The following is a 20,786-nucleotide window of genomic DNA, read 5'->3' as shown; positions in this document are numbered from 1 at the left end:
ATTAAATCAACTTTATAAGATGATAGTGCGTTACTGTTGTGTTTAAAACTTATTTCTGTTGCAAGTCTAAGGTTCTGGTCTTATTTTTATTGTGACATTTGTCACATTGACTGTCAATAAGTAATAACAGTAAGGAAGCATTACAGTTAAAGGATAACTTTGGGTATTTTTCACATTGGCCCTATTTATTTTTTTACATATTTGAGTGTCTAAATGACTAGTAGGTAAAAAGAAATTTAGGACTTGGTCCTGTAGATCACCTCAGCTGGCAGCCACAAAATGGGCTGCAATGACTGCAAAGTAATTCTTTGGGGAAACGTGTCCAATCAAAATACATCCACTAAAATTGCTTGTTTTTTTTGCCAGATACAGACTCAGATTGTTATTCCTAGTGTCTGACAACATTCTGGAAAGTATCCCTACAGAGATAGACATGGAAGATCCTTTTGGTTTAAACAGCCACTAAATTAGTCTCTTCAAAGCCATCAGACTCTATGGACAAAAAGTCCAGTTTACCTCACAGGAAATGGGAGTATCTATTATTGTGGGTTAAACAAGCTTTTTGTTGTTGTTGCCCTTTAAAATACCAGTGTCACACAATAAGGCAAACAAATAAAGCGTTCAAAGGCAGTGATAGACCAACTCCTGTGTACTGTTTTTGTCTGGTGGCTTTGAAGAGCACAATACAACAGCTGTTTCTGGTTAAACAGTAATGATCCTACATTACATCTTCATTTCAAGTAAGTAATGCGGCGCTTGCTTATTGGTGAATTAATGTGTAGATATGAAAAACTTGAAATGACTAAGCCCCTAACAGTAAGAGGTTATAATTCCCGTGCTTATGTTGGCGAGAGTGGACGCTGACTAGTTGGCTATGATACACCCTCGCCGCTGTATTCTCTCTTTCTCTCACACCATGAGCTCAACCCCTCCACCCACCCCCACCCCTATCTCCCAGCGGTCATAGTGTAAAGGGCAGAGGGCCCCAGTGTCTGGAACCATTCACAGCTGTAAACAGAACGTGAGAAAGCCTCATGTGGTTATCCCCACGACACACACACAACCATACACACTAACACACACTCACACACACACACGTACAAATTGTTTGCTGTGATATGACAATGGGCTGCTGCATGAATCCTGTGTCGACTTCCTCTCTCACTGCTTTAGCTTTGCACACACACAAACATAAATACACACACAGACACACACAGACCAGCTGGTTTTTATTGTTGTTTTTATTTTGGGCCCTTTTCCCCATTTAAGTATCCAGCTTTGGAAGATGAAGTGCTCTTGATCTTTGAGTTTTAGCTCTCTCTTCTGCAGTCCCTTTGACGGACGGAAACCAAAGGTTTAGCTGATGATGCCTCCTTTGAATTGAGGATAGCTTGGTTAAATGATAACTAAGGAACATTTCACCAATTCTATTATTTTTTCTAATTACATAAAAGAGGAAATTGATGCATATAATGTGTAACAGGAGGAAGACTGTTATCTTTATTTATATTTTGATTTTATGTATGTTTATTTAAAGTATTGATTAGTCAAACCTTTGATATTAATGTTACCAGAACAGTTCTGTTATGTTAACTCTTCGCCTCCTTTTATCCCTGGCTTAGAAATAATACCACTGTATTCTACCTACTAAACACCAGCCACACTCTGCCAAAGTTACTGATTGGCTAAATCCATTTTTCAAGCATCTAGCTGCAATACCAAAACAGAGACCAAAACAGAGCTAAAAGAAGAGTAACTATTGGACTTAATTGAGCGCTAATGTTACCCTGTGCCTGCTTCATGTTTAAGTAGGCAATAGTCTGTTAACATTGTAGCCATATGCTAGTGATGTATGATGTGTGTCTTTTAGCTGTTTTCTGCCCCCTACTGACCAAATGTTGACTAATGTAGTTTTAAGGAATTTTATTTCATCTTCAACACTAAAACCAACTTTATCCAATATCACAAAATGTAGCTTGAATCACTTTTTCTTTTACAATGCTTGTACTTTTTGCAATCAAAGTAAATTATACATTCACGCATCTTATTATTTGCCTACGTCTTATACCAGCCCTAACAATTAAAAAGAACGTCTTAGAATGAACGACTCAGATCTGAGTTTCACGCACTGGTTTCACTCACTTAACAAAGTTTAGAGGAGTTCTCCTCTGTTTTTTTGTTAATCTACCCAGAGATTCACTCGTGCATTCCTTTTGGTTTTCCTCTGGTTTTGTTGGTCACTTGTTGTGAGTCGTCCACAGGGGGACCTTGTTGTTACGCAGCCAAACTTAAGAACACATATGTTCCACATTCAATTAATTTGTTCCTCTGGACTTGTATTAAGAGAAAGTTCTTTAATTCTTTACAAGCTATGTTTTTTATGAGTTGCAGCTGTCTAGAATTACATTATGTTGCCATAGGGCAAATTTAGTATTTAGTGAAAAAAGCAAAAAAACAAATACTCCATCTTGTGCTCTGAGAGCGGGTCACATTATGGTCACATTAAGTATGTCCAGAACTGGAACTACAGACTTCACCTCGGCTTCTTTAAGCTTTTTTAAAAAGCATTTCACCGATAAAAAGTGCACTGTGACTTTTAGTATTGACCCGATCCTGTACTCCTCCTCTGCACTGTACTTCAGATCCACTACTTAAGTTTTATCTCCATGGCTGAATGTCCACTTAAAGGTCAAAGCTCTGACAAGGCCCCATATTAGGAACTGTAATGAAAATACAACCGCACTGCACCGCATCACTCAAACTTGTACTTTTTCAGACACAGAAGCATCATCAATCTAATGTTCCCCAAGTGTCTGCCTGTGCGTTTCTCTGACTCTTCCTCACTGCTCTTTATCTTATCTCCTACTTTTTATCTTCCTGACAGTCAGTACAAGATGTTGCCTCTGCTTTATTCATTTAGTCTCGCTCAGTAACTCAGCACTTCTTTCTCTCCCCGTCCCCCTTCTGGGTTCCAGGAGATCATGGATCGTATCTATAAGAACGTGATGACCAAGGTGGAGGAGATGAACTGCGTCCAGCGAACACTTTTCATTCTGGCATACAACTACAAACTGGAGCAGCTCACCAAAGGATACAGCACACCTCTATGTGACAAGTGTGTAGATAAGTTGTTGGAGTGTTTAAGGATAACTGGGAACTTTTTAAACCTGGGCCCTATTTTTACATATTTAGACACTAAGTGTTTGAAATGGTCTAGTAGATCTTTAGCTGGCAGCCTCGATACTGACCGCAATAGCTGCAATGTCGTCAGATGGGGCAACTGCACCCAATCAAAAGTTTGTCCACTAAAAGTGCTTTTTTGCATGGACAGGTTCAGATTATTTGAAGTGTCTGACTATATTTTGGAGAGGATCTCTACGGAGATAGACCTGTAATATCTTGTTGAACCGGAAGAGCCACTAGACTCCACTGACAAAAACAGTAACGTTACCTCACAGAACATGGAAGTAGCTGGCCTACTGCTGCCTCAACAGGTCAGTTTGTTTCTGTTATTGTGTGCTACACAAATAATGTGTTGGATCTGACTAACTGTTTTAAACACAAAAGTCACACAATAACATAAATATACAGTACTGTGCAAAAGGCAGGTGTGAAGAAATGCTGTAAAGTAAGAATGCTTTTAAAAATATAATATTGAACTGTTAAGTTTTATTGATGTGAGCAAACAGAAGAAAAATGTAAATCAAATCAATATTTGGTGTGACCAATCAATCAGTTCGTCTAAGTACACTTGCACAAAGTCAATCAATCAATCAATCATTATTTATATAGGACCAAACCATAACACATGTTATCTCAAGACTCTTTCCATGAAGAGCAGCTGTAGACCAAACTCTTTAATTAAGAGAGAGACCCAAGAATTCAAAATTAAGGATTCAAGTCCCATCAGTCATTCATTTCAGGGAATTTGTGGGATCATAGTCAGTATGATTAACCAATTATACCAAACAGGGGCTAATGATTATCAATAAGCTAATGATTATCTGAAGCTTAAAACTGGGTGAGGAAAAGCCAAACTCTGCCACCAAGGTGGGGCTGTGGAACACAGTTTCATGCCACAGGTTTTACACCTTGGCAAGACTGAGCACAGCAACAAGGCACTAGGTGGTTCTACTGCATCAACAAGGTCTCTGCCAGGCAAAGATCTCAGAGCAGACTGAGGTTTCAATACGTGCTGTTCAAGCTGTTTTGAAGAGGCACAAAGAAACAGGCAATGCTGAGTATCATAGATGTCTGGAGAAGTCTGGCCAGAAGTGGTCTTCATGGAAGAATTGGTCTGATTGGCCCCAAATTTATTCTGCAGCAGGACAACAACCCCAAACATACAGCCAATGTCATTAGGAACTGTCTTCAGCGTAAAGAGGAGTCCAAAGAGTCCTGGAGGTGATGATCTGGCCCCAATAGACCCCTGATCTCAACATCATTGAGTCTGTCTGGGATCACATGAAGAGAGATAAGGGTCTGAGGCAGCCGACATCCAGAGAAGATCTGTTTTAGTTCTCCAAGATGTTTGGAACAACCTGCCTGCTGAGTTCCTTTAAAAGCTGTACGCAGGTGTACCTAGAAGAACTGATGCTTTTGAAGGCAAAGGACGGTCACACCACATGTTGATTTGATTTAGATTTTTCTTCTGTTCGCTCACTTTGCATTTTGTAAAATAAACAATTAAATTTTATGTTTTTGAAAGCATTCTTACTTTATAGCATTTCCTCACACCTGCCTAGTTCTGTAAATACAAGCACTTTTAGTGGGCACAGTTACCCCACAGGATTACTTTGCAGCCCATTTTGGACCAGTTCCATAACGTTTTGTACCTACTAGTCATTTAGACACCAAAATATGTACAAATGGGGCCCAGGTTTAAAATACCGATGTTATCCTTTACTATACATGTGCCTTTTGCTTATCCATCCAGGCTGGTGTTCAGGAAAGTTCGCTCGCTGCTGGGAGGTCGGACACGGGTGTTGTTATCAGGAGGAGCGCCGCTCTCTGCTGCCACACAACGCTTCATGAATGTGTGTTTCTGCTGCCCGGTGGGTCAGGGGTACGGCCTGACGGAGACCTGTGGTGCTGGAACCATTAGCGAGCGTAAGCAGTAATTAGAGTACAACAGTAGTGGAGTCATTTGGAGAAAAACACACAGAAATAATAATAATGAAGATATTTAAGAAAATCCAACAAAGATAACAAATATACAGCTAAACTGACCTTAGAGAGAGTTTAGATTGGATTGAAGTGGGGTTTTATGAGAAATGTGTCCATTGTCAGTGTATTACCGACAATAGATAACAGTTGGCACACTCCCAGTTTGGAGAAGCCCCGGAGTTCCCAGCAGTAATGCTAAGCAATGTGTTGCTGTGGAAAAGCCTGTCTAATGTTAAAGCAGTGAAAATATTGTATTGTCTTTTTTTAGTTGGCTAAAATATTTTCTTCTGCCCCATTCACAGCAGTACATTACCACCATCTGCAGTAGGCAATACACTGACTATGGATAAGTACCTCATACACCGCAACTTCAAAAAATCCAAACTCTCCCTTTCACATAGCAACGTGCTCCAAAGGATTTAACTGCTTATTATTGAGCAATTGTGGGAAGATGATGGAGTTTCCACAGCCTGCAAGCAGCAATAGAAGCAGTGGGAGGACAAAAGGAGGGAGAATTATATAGTACGAATGGAAAAATGGAAGAGAGGAAAATAATAATAATAATAAAAGTAGATTTATTGTGCGGGGTTTGTTGTAAACAGAGAAGGGGGTAGGTTATCTGTTTTTAAGAAAGGAAGACAGTGATGTGGAAAAATCAACAAGGCATTGTATACTGAGGGCCCAGTCAGCGTCACATTTTAAGCCTGTTGTTAAATGTAGTATTTGTAGAATGTAGAATATTTGCACTTGTATTTTTTTAGAAAATAAATACAAATGATTTGTCTCCCCAAAAAATGCAGACAGTTTCCCATAAGCATAGATTTTTTAATAATGTGCGTTCAGGAATGCCACTCTTATCTGCAGTGGTTACGGCTCTGCCAATGTTTGAGCTTTTTTGGTTATCTATTGGCTTTCATTGCCAACCCATTTGTAAAATTAAAGGAAATACTCCCAGTCTTTCCCAGGAAGAGTAAGACCCACTGCCCGTCACTCTCCACTGCGGTCACTTGAGCCTGGAAAACACTGATTTGTGAATACTCCTTTGGGATGGGGTTTCCATGGCGAGAGAACAAGTTAGGTCATGTTGCTATGGTAATAAATGTCGTGCCTTGATGCTGATGTGCTTCTGATCGTGTGTGTGTGTGTGTGTTGTCTGTTTTAGTGTGGGATTACAGCACTGGGAGAGTGGGGGGGCCACTGGTTTGCTGTGAGATCAAGCTCAAAGACTGGGTGGAGGGTGAGTGACACACACACACACACATATACACATTTACACAATCACAGAATTCATGATGAAATGATGCGCGTGGATTCACAGTAACATTCGTCAGTCTTTGATGCTTTCCTTTCTCGCGCATCATCTCATGCACCACTTTGAGCAGTTTACTAATCCACCATTAATCATTCCCTTGGCCAGTGAGACTGCAGCTGGTCCATAACCTTGTAAGGACAGCATACTTCTTTTCTTTCCACTCCTGTACAACTTCCATCTTTTTACGTAAGGGGTCATAACTCATTTTTATTACACTGTTTAATCTCAATACTTATCAGGTTGAGTTTATTGCTTGCTTGGCTCATGGAGCAACATTTAGAGTAAACACGCTGTCAGATTTTTTATCTGCACAAACTTATTATGAAGCAGATTTGGGAGAATTGATGGGTTGGTTTATTGCAGCTCTCATTTGCAACAATTTAAACTCTGCTTTCAGGTGGTTACCGTAGCACTGACAAGCCCCATCCAAGAGGAGAGATTCTGATTGGTGGACCCAATGTCACCATGGGATACTACAAGAACGAGGCGAAGAACCAGGAAGATTTCTTTGTAGATGAGGACGGCCAGCGGTGGTTCTGCACAGGAGACATTGGAAAGTTTCACGAAGATGGATGCCTCAAGATAATTGGTGAGGAAAGGTGGTTTTAAAGGTGCAGATTCACATGCTGCTACATCAAAAGCAGAAAGTGTGCCCCATATTCCAGGATTTTTCTCGGACAACCTGTCTGCTTCGCTTCCATCCGTCAGTCTGGCAGGAAACTGTTTAACAAATCAGATTTGACTTCACTTCCCGGAATTACTCCACAGTCCTGTTTATTTCAGTCAGCCAGAACCGCTGAAATGTCTCTGTTATCTCGATGACGCTGGTCAGATTTACACAGTTCACTGGAAAATGTGTCCTCCCCTCAACCTCATCCTTTCATCTTAAGAAATACAAACATATCCACATATATACTGTATGTCCCACGGAAACGTGTCATTACAGGCAGCTGTCTGTCTCTGCTGTGTTTCCAGACCGTAAGAAAGACTTGGTGAAGCTGCAGGCAGGAGAGTACGTCTCCCTGGGAAAGGTGGAGGCCATGCTGAAGAACTGCCCTCTGGTCGACAACATTTGTGCCTATGCCAACAGGTGTGTGTCAGTGCACTGACCGAATAAGACAGATCATTTGCTTTTATTTATCAATACACCAATCATAAAATGCAGCTGGAACTGACCGACCAACATTTTTATTAGATGAGTGGCTCACATTTGCTTACATTTCCTATTGTAGTTTAGCTAAATGTTAAAACAGCCCTTATTCTCACGGTCATGGCCAACCTAGGAAAGTCATCTAATTTCACAACTCATTTTCCAGGTCTGTAAAGGTCATGGTAAGTAAAATCATTTGGAAAAGTCATGGAATTTTGTTGTGTGTAATGAAATGAAGTGTTATACTAACCATACTAATCTTCCGTGGATAACCTTCTAATTTATTTTCCGTAGTTGTTGATGTTTACTATCACGTGCCTTTCTTCACTTTCTTCATCCACTCAGCTGTATGTTCACCACAGTGAGGTTAGTTAGAAGTTTCCCCCAGGGTTTAACCGCTGGAGGTTGACTGTTTGTCCAGTGAAGTAACAAATTCTGGTATTGATTGAGTCACCACCTCACATTATATGGGAATTTGAACGTAGACCTTGAAAAGTCATGGGAAAGGTTATAAATTTTGTCCATGAAAATATGTGGGAACCCTGCAAACCCCCCACTCTGCAGCCTTGCCAGGCTTTTTGGCATCTTTTAGCTCATTTGGTATGAAGTTTTCAAAAATACTTAAAAGTTCAGTCTGCACTCTCATCAACCCCCAACACTGTTGACAACAACTGTCAATGATCAGCAGGCGGCTGATCTAAACCCAACCTTTCACAGCATGGTCTCTTTCTATCATAACATAAGTTATAGGATGAAAAGCAGCTCTGCAGTCGTTTGTGTCAGTAAGTTACAAACATCACATGAGTTGCAGAGGCTTCATGTACACAGAGTAGCTTAGATTTCCTGGACACAGTTAAAAACCCATGAAACTGTTTCGGTGGAAAATTGATATATAACACCTGCAGTCCAGTGTTTAATATTAAAGGTGTCCTGTGGAGTTATTGATCATTCATCAGTCAATCAAACTTTATTTATATTGCAAGTGAAGTATAAATAATATAACCATAAAATTATACACACACTTAATAAAAGTCAGACTAAATTTAGTTTTTAGTTAACTTTTAAAATTATCAATATTCTGATACATATTTACGAGTGGTTTGTTTCTGCGCACAAGCAAACACAAACACATTTATGCTGTTTCACACTTCCAGATGTGGAGACGTATATATGCATGTCGTAGCCACACTGCCCCCAAATGACCAAAACATGATTAATACAGCTTTAATCACCATCTCCTTACAGGGTGGCCACAGGCCAATTTCTGGAGAGATTAAGAAACGTCTGTTTCAGACAGGGAAAGTAAGCGAATAAATCATTCCAGCACGTCATGGAAAGTCAAGAAATTTTCTTGGTCTTTGGGTTGTTTCTGGTTTCACATGCATTCTTATTGGTTATGGCCACATGAAATGTAAGCTCCCGTGGGACGAATGGGCACTGGGTGTCACAAGTAGCCAACAAAGATACTAAAAAGTCTTAGATCCCTAATCTAACCTGAGTTTAAAATGATTATTTTTTTGCATGTCATGTTACATTTATAGGTCATAGATTAGGGAATTTTACATTTGAGACAGAGTGGGAATTCTACTTTTATTTAAACAACATTCAATGGTTACCTAATAAATCTATATTGTGCCATACTGCGGTAAAGCCTGGAGGCAATTCTCTTAATGTGGCTGACAAGAGAGACTGTTTAGCTCTAAACTCCAATGCGTTTGACCTTTCTGATTCAGAATCTGAACATATTTCTGCAGCCTGTACTGTTTATTCAGGTGTGTCAGAGTGCACCAGATACAGTTTTAAAGACATCTAGAGGTTGCACTCTGTTCGGGCTGGATAAATATCTCACTTGGTGAGGAACTGATGGTTTGTGCATGCACATGTTTATGCTCCATCTTCCTATTTGGTTGAACATTAGAATCCACACCAAGACTCATGTCACCTTATAACTACACTGTGTTTTTTTCACTTTGACAACCTCTGTCATCTCCTCTCCTCCCGCTCTGCAGTGATGAGACATATGTGATAGGCTTTGTGGTGCCCAATCAGAAGCATTTGCTGGCTCTGGCCGACCAGTACGGTATCCGAGGCTCATTGGAGGAGCTGTGCAACAGTAAGGCCATGGAGGAGCTGGCCCTCAAGAGTATCACTGAGGCTGCGCTTGCAGGTGAGAAAAGGTCAAAGAGGAGGTTAAACTTAAGCTTAGAGCTCCGCTACAGGTTTCACAATGTTGGAGCTTTTCAGGGTTGAGTTAACTTTTTGTCTCCTTCTGTTTTAGCCCAGCTAGAGCGCTTTGAGATCCCTCGCAAGATCTGTCTGAGCCCAGACCCATGGACCCCTGAGACAGGCTTAGTAACTGATGCATTCAAGCTCAAACGCAAGGAGCTGAAAACACATTACCAGGACGACATTGAGAGAATGTATGGTGGGAAATAAGCACAAGGACCAGCACAGCATTCTCAAAGCAAAGACCAACACTTGACTCTGAACACTCCCAGTACCCTCTCACTGCCCCCCAACATCCCTCCCCATGAACATAAGAGCCACCGTGAGTCAACTCTGCCATAAATCTTAACACTCCTAAGGTCTCAAAGAATGAAGGATAAAGATAAGGTGTTAACTATTCTATCATGGAGATGGCTTTTACTTGAATTTGTAACTGAAGACAGACTGAAACAGTGCTTGAAAGACAAAGTATCCCGATCTGTTGCTGCCTTTTCCCTTTACCTGCCCAGGTGTATGACCTCTGGAGATCTTTATTGTTCCAGATGTGAGTTATGACGCAGATGGTGCGTTAGCTAGCGTTGTCTGTTGAACTCTTGGCTGCAGCAGAGGCTCAGGTTGTATGAACAGGTTTATTGCCTTGTTGTGCTCACGCACGAGACACAAGACCGGCTAAGTATGACACTCAATCTTCCCTTTAGTTCATTTTGATTTTCCTAAACTTCTTTTAACTTTCAAAGTTCTTCTTCCTGCAGGTCAGGAGACAGTTAACTGCTTTGTTTCTTTTTTTCCCTTTCTTTTTTGTTCACATGTTTTGAGTTCTGTCTGTGGTTTATTTTGTCTCCCACCCACAGTTAGACTTTTACTCCCACGGTCGTGGGGCGTCTCTCTCATCAGCACATCTTGACACCAAAAGCACAAAGTCATTTGAGGGTAAATGTGAGCAGGTTGGTAAAAATGCAAAGGTCATGTCTGATCTAACAGTTTTTATCTTTTCATCATCAACATTAAGGCCATTGTCTTATTTTTAAAAAAGCTACATAAAGTGCCCAATAATCTTATTTAAAAAGAAAAGAAACAAAGACACACTGTTGTTCAGTCTATGGTATTTTCTTACAGTAATAGAGTATACTTTTCTATGTGCTGTACAGACCACACTGTGCACAAAAATGCACATTTGCTAGCTTGTATTACAGATGAAATGGCTGTGTAATCATTGTCATGTTTGATAAATCATAGTGCAATATAAAAATGTATCATTTCTATCCAAATAAGGCGTTTGACTACAGATGGGGCATAAATAAAACTGTCTCAGTTTGAGTGGGTGCACTCGCTGAAAAATGGCACACTTCTGCTACAACAGCGACTTCTGTGTCTATGGCTAACATTCATTTTGCATGAGTGTCATCACCAGCTTAAAGCCTTGTCACATGTCTTCGTCATCTGCATGAGTATGACTGAGTGAGTGACTCATCGAGTCCATACACGGCACAAACATGGCCCCCGGGTCCCTCACCACGTGACACCTGTTGCCTTCTCTTTCTAATTCCTGACTGATGTTTAATTTGATGTCTCCTTAAGTGGACGTTTGTGTATGTGGAGCTGTGATCAGCAGAGGAAACACACGTATAGCCTCTATTTTAACCTAAGCTTTATCCTCATTGAGCTTTTTTGAGGCTCCCCCTCTGTATTGAGAGCCCGACTTGTAGCATAAGTGCGCTCAGCTATTTATTTGTAATTTTCCTTTCGTCAAATTCCTCAAATAAAGTAAATAAAGATTGTGTTTGGTCTACATGAAGGAGTATTTTATGATTTTGCCCCTCAAACATTTCTGTTTCATCTGTTTCTGTTTCTTACACCTGTCAATATATTAAGAGTTGCCTTTAAACAATCCAATGAGGTGGGGGTGGGGCTCGTTTCGTGAAGAATGAAATGTGAAGTCACCATATGGTCTGAGAAGAAGTTCAGATAATTTTTACTCTTGTCCATGTTAATTAGAGATAACCTGATGCTTGCTGTCACCTATCACCACTGCCTTCTTCTGTTGTTTGTCAGTCAGCACGATGTGCACAGGTTGGTTAGCCATCACCATTGTTTCAGGAGCATCTTTGCACAGCATTCACCTGGGGTCCTGTCTGGTGTGGTAAACCCCCACCTCAATTGATCTTGCACCAAGTGCTGCCATGATTAGTGCTTCTGTGCTGTCTTTTAACGCAGCTTTTTCCAGCCCCTTCCAGGACTTCTGCATTATCAGATTTCTGCTGATTGAGGTATTCACTTAGCTGCTCATCTCTGGGGGCCATCTTCTCGACGTATTTCTGGACCTCTGTTGTTTCATCCTGGATAGTGTCTCTGATGCTCACCAGTAATCAGCCTCCCTCACTCCACCTTAGTGTACAGTCTCATGGTGCTGGACTTGGGATGAAACCCTCAATGGATTGTGGATTTTCAGGACCTGCCTAACTCCTTGATGAAGGCTGTTGATGTTGTACATTTCCAAGCATTCCATTATCCATGTGTATGGCATTGAGTCCTAGGCTCATAGACGTAGTTTTAGGCTTTTAGTCAATCCAAGCTTTGCACAGGTTGGTCTGCCTGCTCTTGCAGTCTTTGGTGACTGCTCTATCAACCTGTAGCTGGTCCTTGACTCCCTTGGTATTGCAACCAATTCCTTTCTGGGACCTGTTCCACTAGCCACTGTCAGTCTCTGTGTGGATCTGTTCTTGTGGTATTACCTTGCCACTGAGAGTACACTTTGGACGGTTCAGCGGAGAACATCCTATGTATTCTTCTGGATTATGTTCCTCCTGTGTATCTCTTCAGTCAGGTAGCCAGGGCGCTGAACCTTTGCTTGGCAGTCTCCAGTGCCTCAGGTATGGACAGTTTGTTGTATTTCCAAGGCACCTCCTTTTCCCCACACCTTTCTGTAGATTTGAGAGTTGAATAACTCTCTTTGTTGCCTTGATTTTTGCCTTCAGCCTTCTTCTCCCTGGGGGTAATGTACTTTGTAGCTTATGCTGTTCATCTTGTTGCCAAGCATCTCTCGGATCACTGTTGCTGTGGTGATTGCAACTGGTGACCTGATTGATCTTAGTTATGGTCCTAGTAGGGATTGTCTGTGGCACTGCATTCACATCTTGTAGCAGACTTTCAGAGGGTGTGATTTCGTCTTGGTAATCGGCAGGGGTCCAATGTACTCATGCTCTTCAATCTCAGGTCAGTTGCCCTTGGGTTAATGGAATCTCTCTCGTAAGAGCTTGTTGGGACTTGGTCCCCAATTGCGGCATGTAGGGATGTCCCCCCTCTGACCTGTCATCCTGGTATCCCCTTGCGAAAGCATATTTGTTGTACCTCATTGATCTCTAGTTGTGATAGTCATTTGCGGACGTTGAACCACTGAGCTAATAGTTTCGAAGCATCCATATATCCAAATTCCTCTGCATGTAGCCCCTCTAATGGCACCAAGGACCTTGCATTAGGATCCACACTGGATATAGTTGTAACGCTGATCTGGATTCAGTCAGAATTTAAGTATAGAAGCTAATCCAACAGATCAAACCCTCTGAACGTGAGGACAGTGAAATTGAGGGAAGTGACATAATCAGGATTGAGAGGTATAAAAATACTGAGAGGCAAAAAATAGTGAATTTACTATTCCTGGAATAATGAACTATAATCTATAGAATAATCTACGTCACAATAAATCTCAGTATTGCAACCGAGTGTGTGTGGGAGGGTATGGAGTAGAAAAGTGCATTCCTATAAATCATAATATTTAGAGTATTATAATTCTAAAATGTCCTATGTTTGAAGGAGCTGATGTATCATCTAAAGATTAACTTGTTGAATGAAATGAAGACCAACTTCTGGTTGAAAATACAGCAGAGGATGTTCTTCAGCTCCCACAGTGGAACTGTTTCAATGCAATGACTAAAACTGTACTTACTGCACAAAACAAACATTTTGATCAAATACTACATCAAATCAAATGACAAGAGTGCTTATTTCAAATCTATTTCACTTAATAAATGTTCAGAAACTGTCATGTCTTTTTCAGTGTTTTACCACCATTGTAGCACAGCATTTATATTATTGCCACAATCACCAGTTCTAATTAAATCCGTTTAAAGTATGAAGCGCTGTAATTCTCTGGTATTTAGCTCACAGGCTCATCAGGTGTGAAATTGATGCCAACTGTCTGTGACAAACAGATGATGACATTTATTCATGTCTACACATTTGCACCAGACTAGCGGAGTGACATCAGCCTTTAATGATTCAATAACAGTCATGAGTGATTGGAACCTAATCAAATTCAGCCATTAATGCTCATCATTTATTACAGTACTGAGGCAGAAATTCCCAGTCTTGTCAGGCTGCGTCTGTTGAAAAGGGAGGAGTTCAGTCAGACTATCAAATTAAATCAGTCAAGTGGAGATCACACCCATAGAAAGAAGAATCACTGAATCAAAGAATAAAATTAAGTAAACATCAATAAACCTGCAGAAAAGTTCTGTGTGCTTATGAGCTTTGGTCTCTGCGCTTTTGCTTTTAACTGAAAAGAATAAAATTTGCTCCCCTACTCTACCAAAGTTATACAACTCATAATAGCTACTTTAATTTAGTATTTCCATTATATGCTACATTTTACTTTGTCAGAGGGAGAAGTTGCACTTTTCACTTGAAGTGAAAAAACATCACTCACAAAATACAATGCATTGTTAAAGACTACAGATAAGAAACATGCAAAAAGCATGGGGGTGCCAAAAAAACAGCACACTTGGGTGCCTCTGTGGGAGACAAAACTTAATAAAGCACCCACTGAATTAGCCTCTGTGAGCCTCTAAATGGTTGAACAGTTAATAGTTCCCTGTGTGTTTTTGTAACAGAGGTGAAATAGTTATATTTTATATCTGAGTCACATAATGAAAACATTTTAATCTTAACCAGGGTTTGGAGCTGTCTCAACTGTCACGACTGTCTGCATGCTGGTGCCTTTTTTACCACCACTGATCTATATAATTTATACAGTGGTGCAGTTTTGGGTTTATTGAAAAAATCATCAGTTTTTTCATCTGCCATCTCCACCATGCCAGCGTTGAATGTTTTACATGATTTCATTTGGATGCTTTAGGTTTATTTGCAAGGAAATGGAAACTTTGTGTGTAATGAGGAGAGTAGATGTATTTATTGTTTATGCCCCAGGACAGTACGGAGACCTGATAGAGAACGAGTAGACTGGTTCAGTGTTGCATTTGCCTGCGTATACACTCTGACAGAGTGTGATCCAGTTTAATTCATTTTTTATAACAGTTGTAAATGTATTTTTCCATCACATCAGCTCAGTGAGTTTAATACTCAGGGGCACTTGATGATATCACAACAATCCCCTAGAGGTGTGAATAATGTTAAAATGTACTCAAAGTTTTTTCCTCTTTATTTTATTTTATTTTTTTTAACATAACGTCCCTTCAGGGCTTCCATAGCCACAGGGCTCATCTTACAATCAGTCCACATCACGTGACCCATGATGACATTCCAGGGTCTCTATATAAATAACTTCCTGAATTTAGTGCTGCCAAACTCCAGAAGAGCTGCAAGAAGGTACAACCACTGAAGATTCACATGAGGCTTCACTCTTCAGTTTGGTGAGTAAATCATTTATGACTTTGTCTTTTGTTTTGCTATTACATTTTGTTTGCTTTGTATATTATCACTAGTTAGCTATTTGTGTAGACTTTTAGAAACTTTTCTAAACGACTGGAAAGAATTTTCTTAAACACAAACAGCACAGAAACGCTAAAGCAAAAGATAACATTAGGACAAAACTTTAAAATGAAATCAAACAATACATTTTTGTAAGACGGAAAAGTTGTTTATTTAAGTATCATGATGAAATTAGAAATTAACTTTAAAGTTGCACTTAAACAGAATGCAATAGACCGTAAACTGCATTCATTGAATGAATTGAATTTGCAAAATCTCCAAGCAAAGTGAAGTCTTGACTACTACTTTTTTTGCGTAATCTATGCCTTAGGAAGTTTCCTTCTTTGCCCTACCCAAATGAAATTCTATTATCAGTCACACCTGAAGAGGTTGGACCTGTCCTTGTGCGTAAAGCGTGCGTAAAGGTGAAAAAACACCCACTCATATTAACAAATGTTCCTCTGCATCCTTTTCAGCGCACTTTCTAGGACTTCCACGTAGGCAACACTGAAAAAATGGAGCACCATGACAACTCTACAGCATCACCCAAACTTCTCCTCCTGCTTACACCGAGTACTGCCAACTCCCAGGCAGACAAAAGCAACGGCAACGCGTACCTGTACATATTAATCGTCATGTCTTTCTACGGAATCTTCCTGTGTGGTATAATGCTGGGCTACTTCCGCTCCAAAAGGAGAGAGAAGAGGAGGGTCAACATCTTCACGCGCCTCGTGCACGAGGAGGAGGAGCGGGAGTGGGGCGCACTGCCGAAAAAACACAGCCTCACCTTTCCCGCTGCTGTCTCGGGACTGCGGTCAGTGCAGGTGTCCCTGCCTTTCTGCGGTAACCACGGCAACCAGTTTGGACACCTCCAGTACGAGGGCGCGCTGCCCTCTCCGCTGGCGTGCGCGCTGTGCACTGAGCAGAGCAGCATCAGCTCCCTGTGCTCCTCCGCGGACACGCGGTTCGCCATAGAGGAGGAGTCGGACAGCGGCACGGCAGAGGAACCGGAGGAGGACACGAAAGGAGGATCCGAGAACAGCGGAGATGATTCAGGCTGAGCTCCGCACAGAAAAAAAAAAAAAAGCTGTGCGTCAGAAGAGGAGAAACATAATCTGGAGAGAAGAGCAGAAGGTCCTCAGGCGACTTCAGATCACAGTTCAAACATCAGCAACGCGTAAAACTCTGAAAACCAGCATTATCCATGATATGATATCCATAAAAAGGCGGGACCAAGTCAAACAGGACTGTGTGATATGTATTAGGTCTTAGTCAGTATATACACGACAGGGGGTATTGTCACAGAACAGTATTTGTTTCATGTGTCCTGAACTGATACAGAGCATTATTGCAGGAACATTTTGACTAAATGCCACAGCTCACCATCCCCAGGAGCACACACAGGCCACATAGTTCTTTAGATATCATCCTAAGTGACAAGATATTAATGGTAAGGCCATTTTTGTGTTATATGCTGTGATAATCTACGGTGTAGATGGTGATGTCTTATTCAATTCAGTTTTATACAACTTCATGTATCCCTAGAGGGCAGTTGTTTGTAGCAGCTCACCACCCAGGTCAGCATACACACATCAAAAGGTTTATGCTGGAGTCATACAGAAATAGAATATAATACATCAATAGATAAATATCTAAATATATCTAAAAACACACACACACACACACAGACGCTGGGCTACACACAGTAGACATAAAACACTCTCTACCCAGCTGAGCCCCCTCCCTCCACACTGAGAACCAACCTGCTGGTCTGTGCTGATGAGTCACTCTGCAGGGGACTGAGACTGAGAGGCTTTTTGGCTGTTTGGACTGAACTTGACTCGCTCTTGCCAACCTGGTCTTGAGTATTGAAACGTACCTGGAACCCACTTGAAAGATTGAATGAAAATCTGTTTGTTGTAGCTTCATGATCAACACTGTTCACAGACGGTCAGTGATGTAGGTTTACTTGATGGAAGCGATGCGCTGTACATATTGTTTGTATTTTTCACTTCAGCAGGCTTAATTTAAGACGGAGTCTTTGTAGTGTTTCAGATAAAATAAATGCTTATGAACTGATGGGCTCGTGTTCTTGTCTTTTTGTTGCACTATGATGCTTCACCAGTGGAGGGCACTCTTGTAGTGCCTTCTGATTGTGGGTGCTCTTAACAAATGAGGAAGATGAAAGAGGGGTGACGCAAGGGGAAGAGTGATTTTATTAGTATCATGTTATTTTTAGAGATAGCCTACATTAGATTATTAGAATAATGCAAAATAGGGCCGATAATAACTGAATCGGAAGCACCATAACTCACCAAAGCACCATAACTCTGCTTTATAAGTCTAATGTTTGGGCTCATATCCTCAGTTGAACCTGTCTCTGACCCTCTATTTGCTACACAGAGACACAGCAGACTGTGTCCCAATTATCCCAATTATGTTCTTTTGTTTGACACTGACAACGTTCAAACTTTTGGTGGCAATTAAGGAGCAGAAAGAAGATTTATTTATTTATTAGGCCAAGTATTATCTTGCTGGTCTGGAGGTTTATGGTTATGGACAACAGACCCTAAGGGATCATGGACTACATTTAAAGACCCGTCAGACTGGATTATTATCACCTGTTGAATGACACGCGAGACAGTCATTGAGGCTTTTTCTCCTGCATGAACAGTTTTCTTGTCTAAAGATTAAAAAAAACAAGACAGGTAAAGACGCCAGGAGGTAGCTTCAGGTTTTTTGTTGTTCCTCTAAAGCAATGCTCTTTTGTGTTTTCTCTCTGCTGCGTCACTCGGCCCTGCCTGCCTCTCTCTCTCTCTCTCTCACACACACACACACATTCACACACAAACACAGGCTATCAGCAGCATTGCAGCCACTCAGTCCCACAACTCACTGTAACGACAGCTCGCTACACCAACATAAGCAACAAGAATGGCCAGAGGGAATACACTATACACAATATGACGTGCATGTATCGATGGCGTGATAGCGTTTACAGCTCCAAAAGGTGTCTGCGAGGGCCTGGGTTCTTGGGTTGGCTGTGTGCGTGTGTGTGTTCGTGTGATTGGATTCCGATCTCTTTCTCGTCTTTCATTCAGTTCAATTCAGGCCTCGTGCTCAGAGTCTAAACATGGTGTTCATTCTGCTGATTTCATACAAGTGTTTAGACGTTTCTTTTTCTTTGCCCTTATTCCCCCTCATGGGTTTGTAACTCCTCTTGACATGACCCAACACACGCTTCTTCTTTGTCGCTTACAAACTCACAACATGGATTGTCAGACACTGCACCCTGACCCAGATGGAGATCAGACAACCACTGATTACATGGCAGCATAAGTGCTTTATAGGTGCACTGCTGGGCGTGACCAGGCAAGCCGTGTGTCTTAAAGAAATATCCACGTATCCTGATGGCAGGGGAGTGGAGAAATAGTCTGGAGACAATAAAGTAATTTTATCTTGCAGAACACAGGAGTGGCTCGTTTATACAACCTCAATCGGTGCTTGGAGCGTTTGTTTGTCTTCATGGTGGAGGTTTAGCCTTGATACTGACTCACCAGAGGTCAGACCTTTCAGATACAGGTATATTTATTTATTCTTAATTTAACTAATTATGTGGCATCTGAAACAAATTAGCTGCATCTGTGATGATTTGTGTAAAAAAAGCTGTATTAATCTACTGTTCATAAAAATTAGACACTGCTGCTCAAATAGTCTGGATTCTGGTCTCTGTGCCCACAAAGAGATTAAATAAGCGGGAATTGCTGTGAAAAGAAAAGCTAAAGAGGGAAACAAAAGCATTTGTGTATCGCTTCTGGACAGCTTGACACAGACTTGTTGAAGCATTTGAAATCTTATTTCCTACAAAACATAAACATCCCACTGAATAATTCATGTACAACAAACACACATGGCCACACAGTGAACCGTTCATTTATTATCAACAAGGAAGTAGAGGGGGATGCACTGCTGTGTCTCTCGTGGCGAGCAGCAAAAATACGTGCAAGCCGCTTTGTCCTCTTTTATGATGCGACGACAGCTGCGTGTGTGTGTGTGTGTGTGCGTGTGAGACAGTGGGATAGAAAGCAAGGAAGTTTTTTTTCTCAGGAGAAAGAGGGAGTAAAAGTAAGCAGGGTGAGAATAAGAAGCAGATGTGATGCATGGAGAGTCTCCTGCACCGTGAAGCAGGATGTTTGTCATTAGTGTCCCCGTGTGGGAGTCGATGGGGGGGCCTGTGTCCTGCCTCAGGCCTCACGCATACACACCATCAACAAGCCGGGAAATGAGTCATTTCAAATCCACCATCTCTCTCCCTGGTTCCCTCCCTCCCTCCCTCCCCTCTGTCTCTTCATTAAACTACTTTTCATTTAACTGAAATTTCATCAGAAAGGGGGGTTTGTCATGCAATATAATCACTGCACTGGTTGTCAGCGGGGATTCCATAAAAGTATAATTAACATTAGTAATATTTACAGAAGCTTCACAAATTACCACTGGTAAACATTTGGGGGAGACACTGAATGATCATATTTATGATGTTCACGTTTATTTGAAATTGGCAAAGCTCAGATGTGTCACTCAGGGCTCAGTGAATACATTTCGAAGTGTATGGTAACCATTCCTAAACTACTGCAATAATGTTGTGGTCAAATCCAGAACCGGGGTCGGCAACAGGCAGGCAGACAGCGAAGCCGGGAAGGACACAGGCGGAGCTCGTGGTCAGGAACAGAAGGCTGAGGTAGTTACCAGGGCAGAGACGAGGAGCGGTAGTCAGGGGCAAACAGAGTCGGAACCAGGAAATCAGTCCTAACAGGAGTGCTGGAAGGTCAGGCATGAAGCTAAGACAATCTGGCAATGAGGGAGTCTACTGCTGAACCTTAAACAGGCAGGTGATTGCAAGTGATGCAGCTGGGGAACCAGGTGAGGGTGACTGCCACTGATTGGAAGGCGTGGCCAGGTAAGCAGATCAGAGAGTGTGGAAAATACCAGCAGCAGCAGCAGATTGTGACTGTAAGTGTTTGAAAACCCAATAAAAACATTTGAATAATAATAATAATTACAATCAAATTCAAAACTGCATTATCACTATTAAACTAAAAGTCAGATATTCTTCACCACCAGAAGGTGGTGGAGACCAAAGCAGAGTTGAAAGGAGAGTGTCACCACAAACACAGCTCCAAATGAAAGCTATTGATGCTCCATGTGTACTGGAAGGATGCTAACATGTTA

At 41.3% G+C, this 20,786-nt stretch overlaps 3 protein-coding genes across 5 annotated transcripts in view; all 3 read left to right on the top strand.

Annotated features, from left to right (window-relative positions):
* The window catches only part of acsl3a (acyl-CoA synthetase long chain family member 3a), a 29,573-nt gene extending 17,942 nt beyond the window's left edge, over window positions 1–11,631 (top strand). For all 3 annotated transcript variants that reach the window (XM_070829456.1, XM_070829458.1, XM_070829455.1), the window contains 7 exons: window positions 2,976–3,115; window positions 4,937–5,109; window positions 6,329–6,403; window positions 6,876–7,067; window positions 7,454–7,568; window positions 9,638–9,795; window positions 9,907–11,631. In XM_070829456.1, coding sequence (XP_070685557.1) covers window positions 2,976–3,115; window positions 4,937–5,109; window positions 6,329–6,403; window positions 6,876–7,067; window positions 7,454–7,568; window positions 9,638–9,795; window positions 9,907–10,064 — 1,011 coding nt within the window. In that variant the 3' untranslated portion in view covers window positions 10,065–11,631. The remainder of the gene's footprint in view (window positions 1–2,975; window positions 3,116–4,936; window positions 5,110–6,328; window positions 6,404–6,875; window positions 7,068–7,453; window positions 7,569–9,637; window positions 9,796–9,906) is intronic.
* scg2a (secretogranin II a) overlaps window positions 1–20,786 on the top strand; it is a 183,421-nt gene that overhangs the window by 124,495 nt on the left and 38,140 nt on the right. The gene's annotated exons all lie outside the window — the stretch shown is intronic.
* kcne4 (potassium voltage-gated channel, Isk-related family, member 4) lies at window positions 15,465–17,616 on the top strand. Its single transcript, XM_070829679.1, has 2 exons — window positions 15,465–15,499; window positions 16,034–17,616. Exon 2 carries the CDS (start codon window positions 16,073–16,075, stop codon window positions 16,616–16,618), a length of 546 nt encoding a protein of 181 aa, XP_070685780.1. The 5' UTR covers window positions 15,465–15,499; window positions 16,034–16,072; the 3' UTR covers window positions 16,619–17,616.

The sequence above is a fragment of the Pempheris klunzingeri genome, chromosome 4 (genome assembly GCF_042242105.1).
Source record: "Pempheris klunzingeri isolate RE-2024b chromosome 4, fPemKlu1.hap1, whole genome shotgun sequence".
NCBI classification, from domain to species: domain Eukaryota; kingdom Metazoa; phylum Chordata; class Actinopteri; order Acropomatiformes; family Pempheridae; genus Pempheris; species Pempheris klunzingeri.
This window is presented reverse-complemented; position numbering and strand designations above follow the sequence as displayed.

Bases quoted from the DNA above. Each gene is read 5' to 3' on its own strand.
- kcne4 (XM_070829679.1), top strand. From the start codon at position 16,073: ATGGAGCACCATGACAACTCTACAGCATCACCCAAACTTCTCCTCCTG.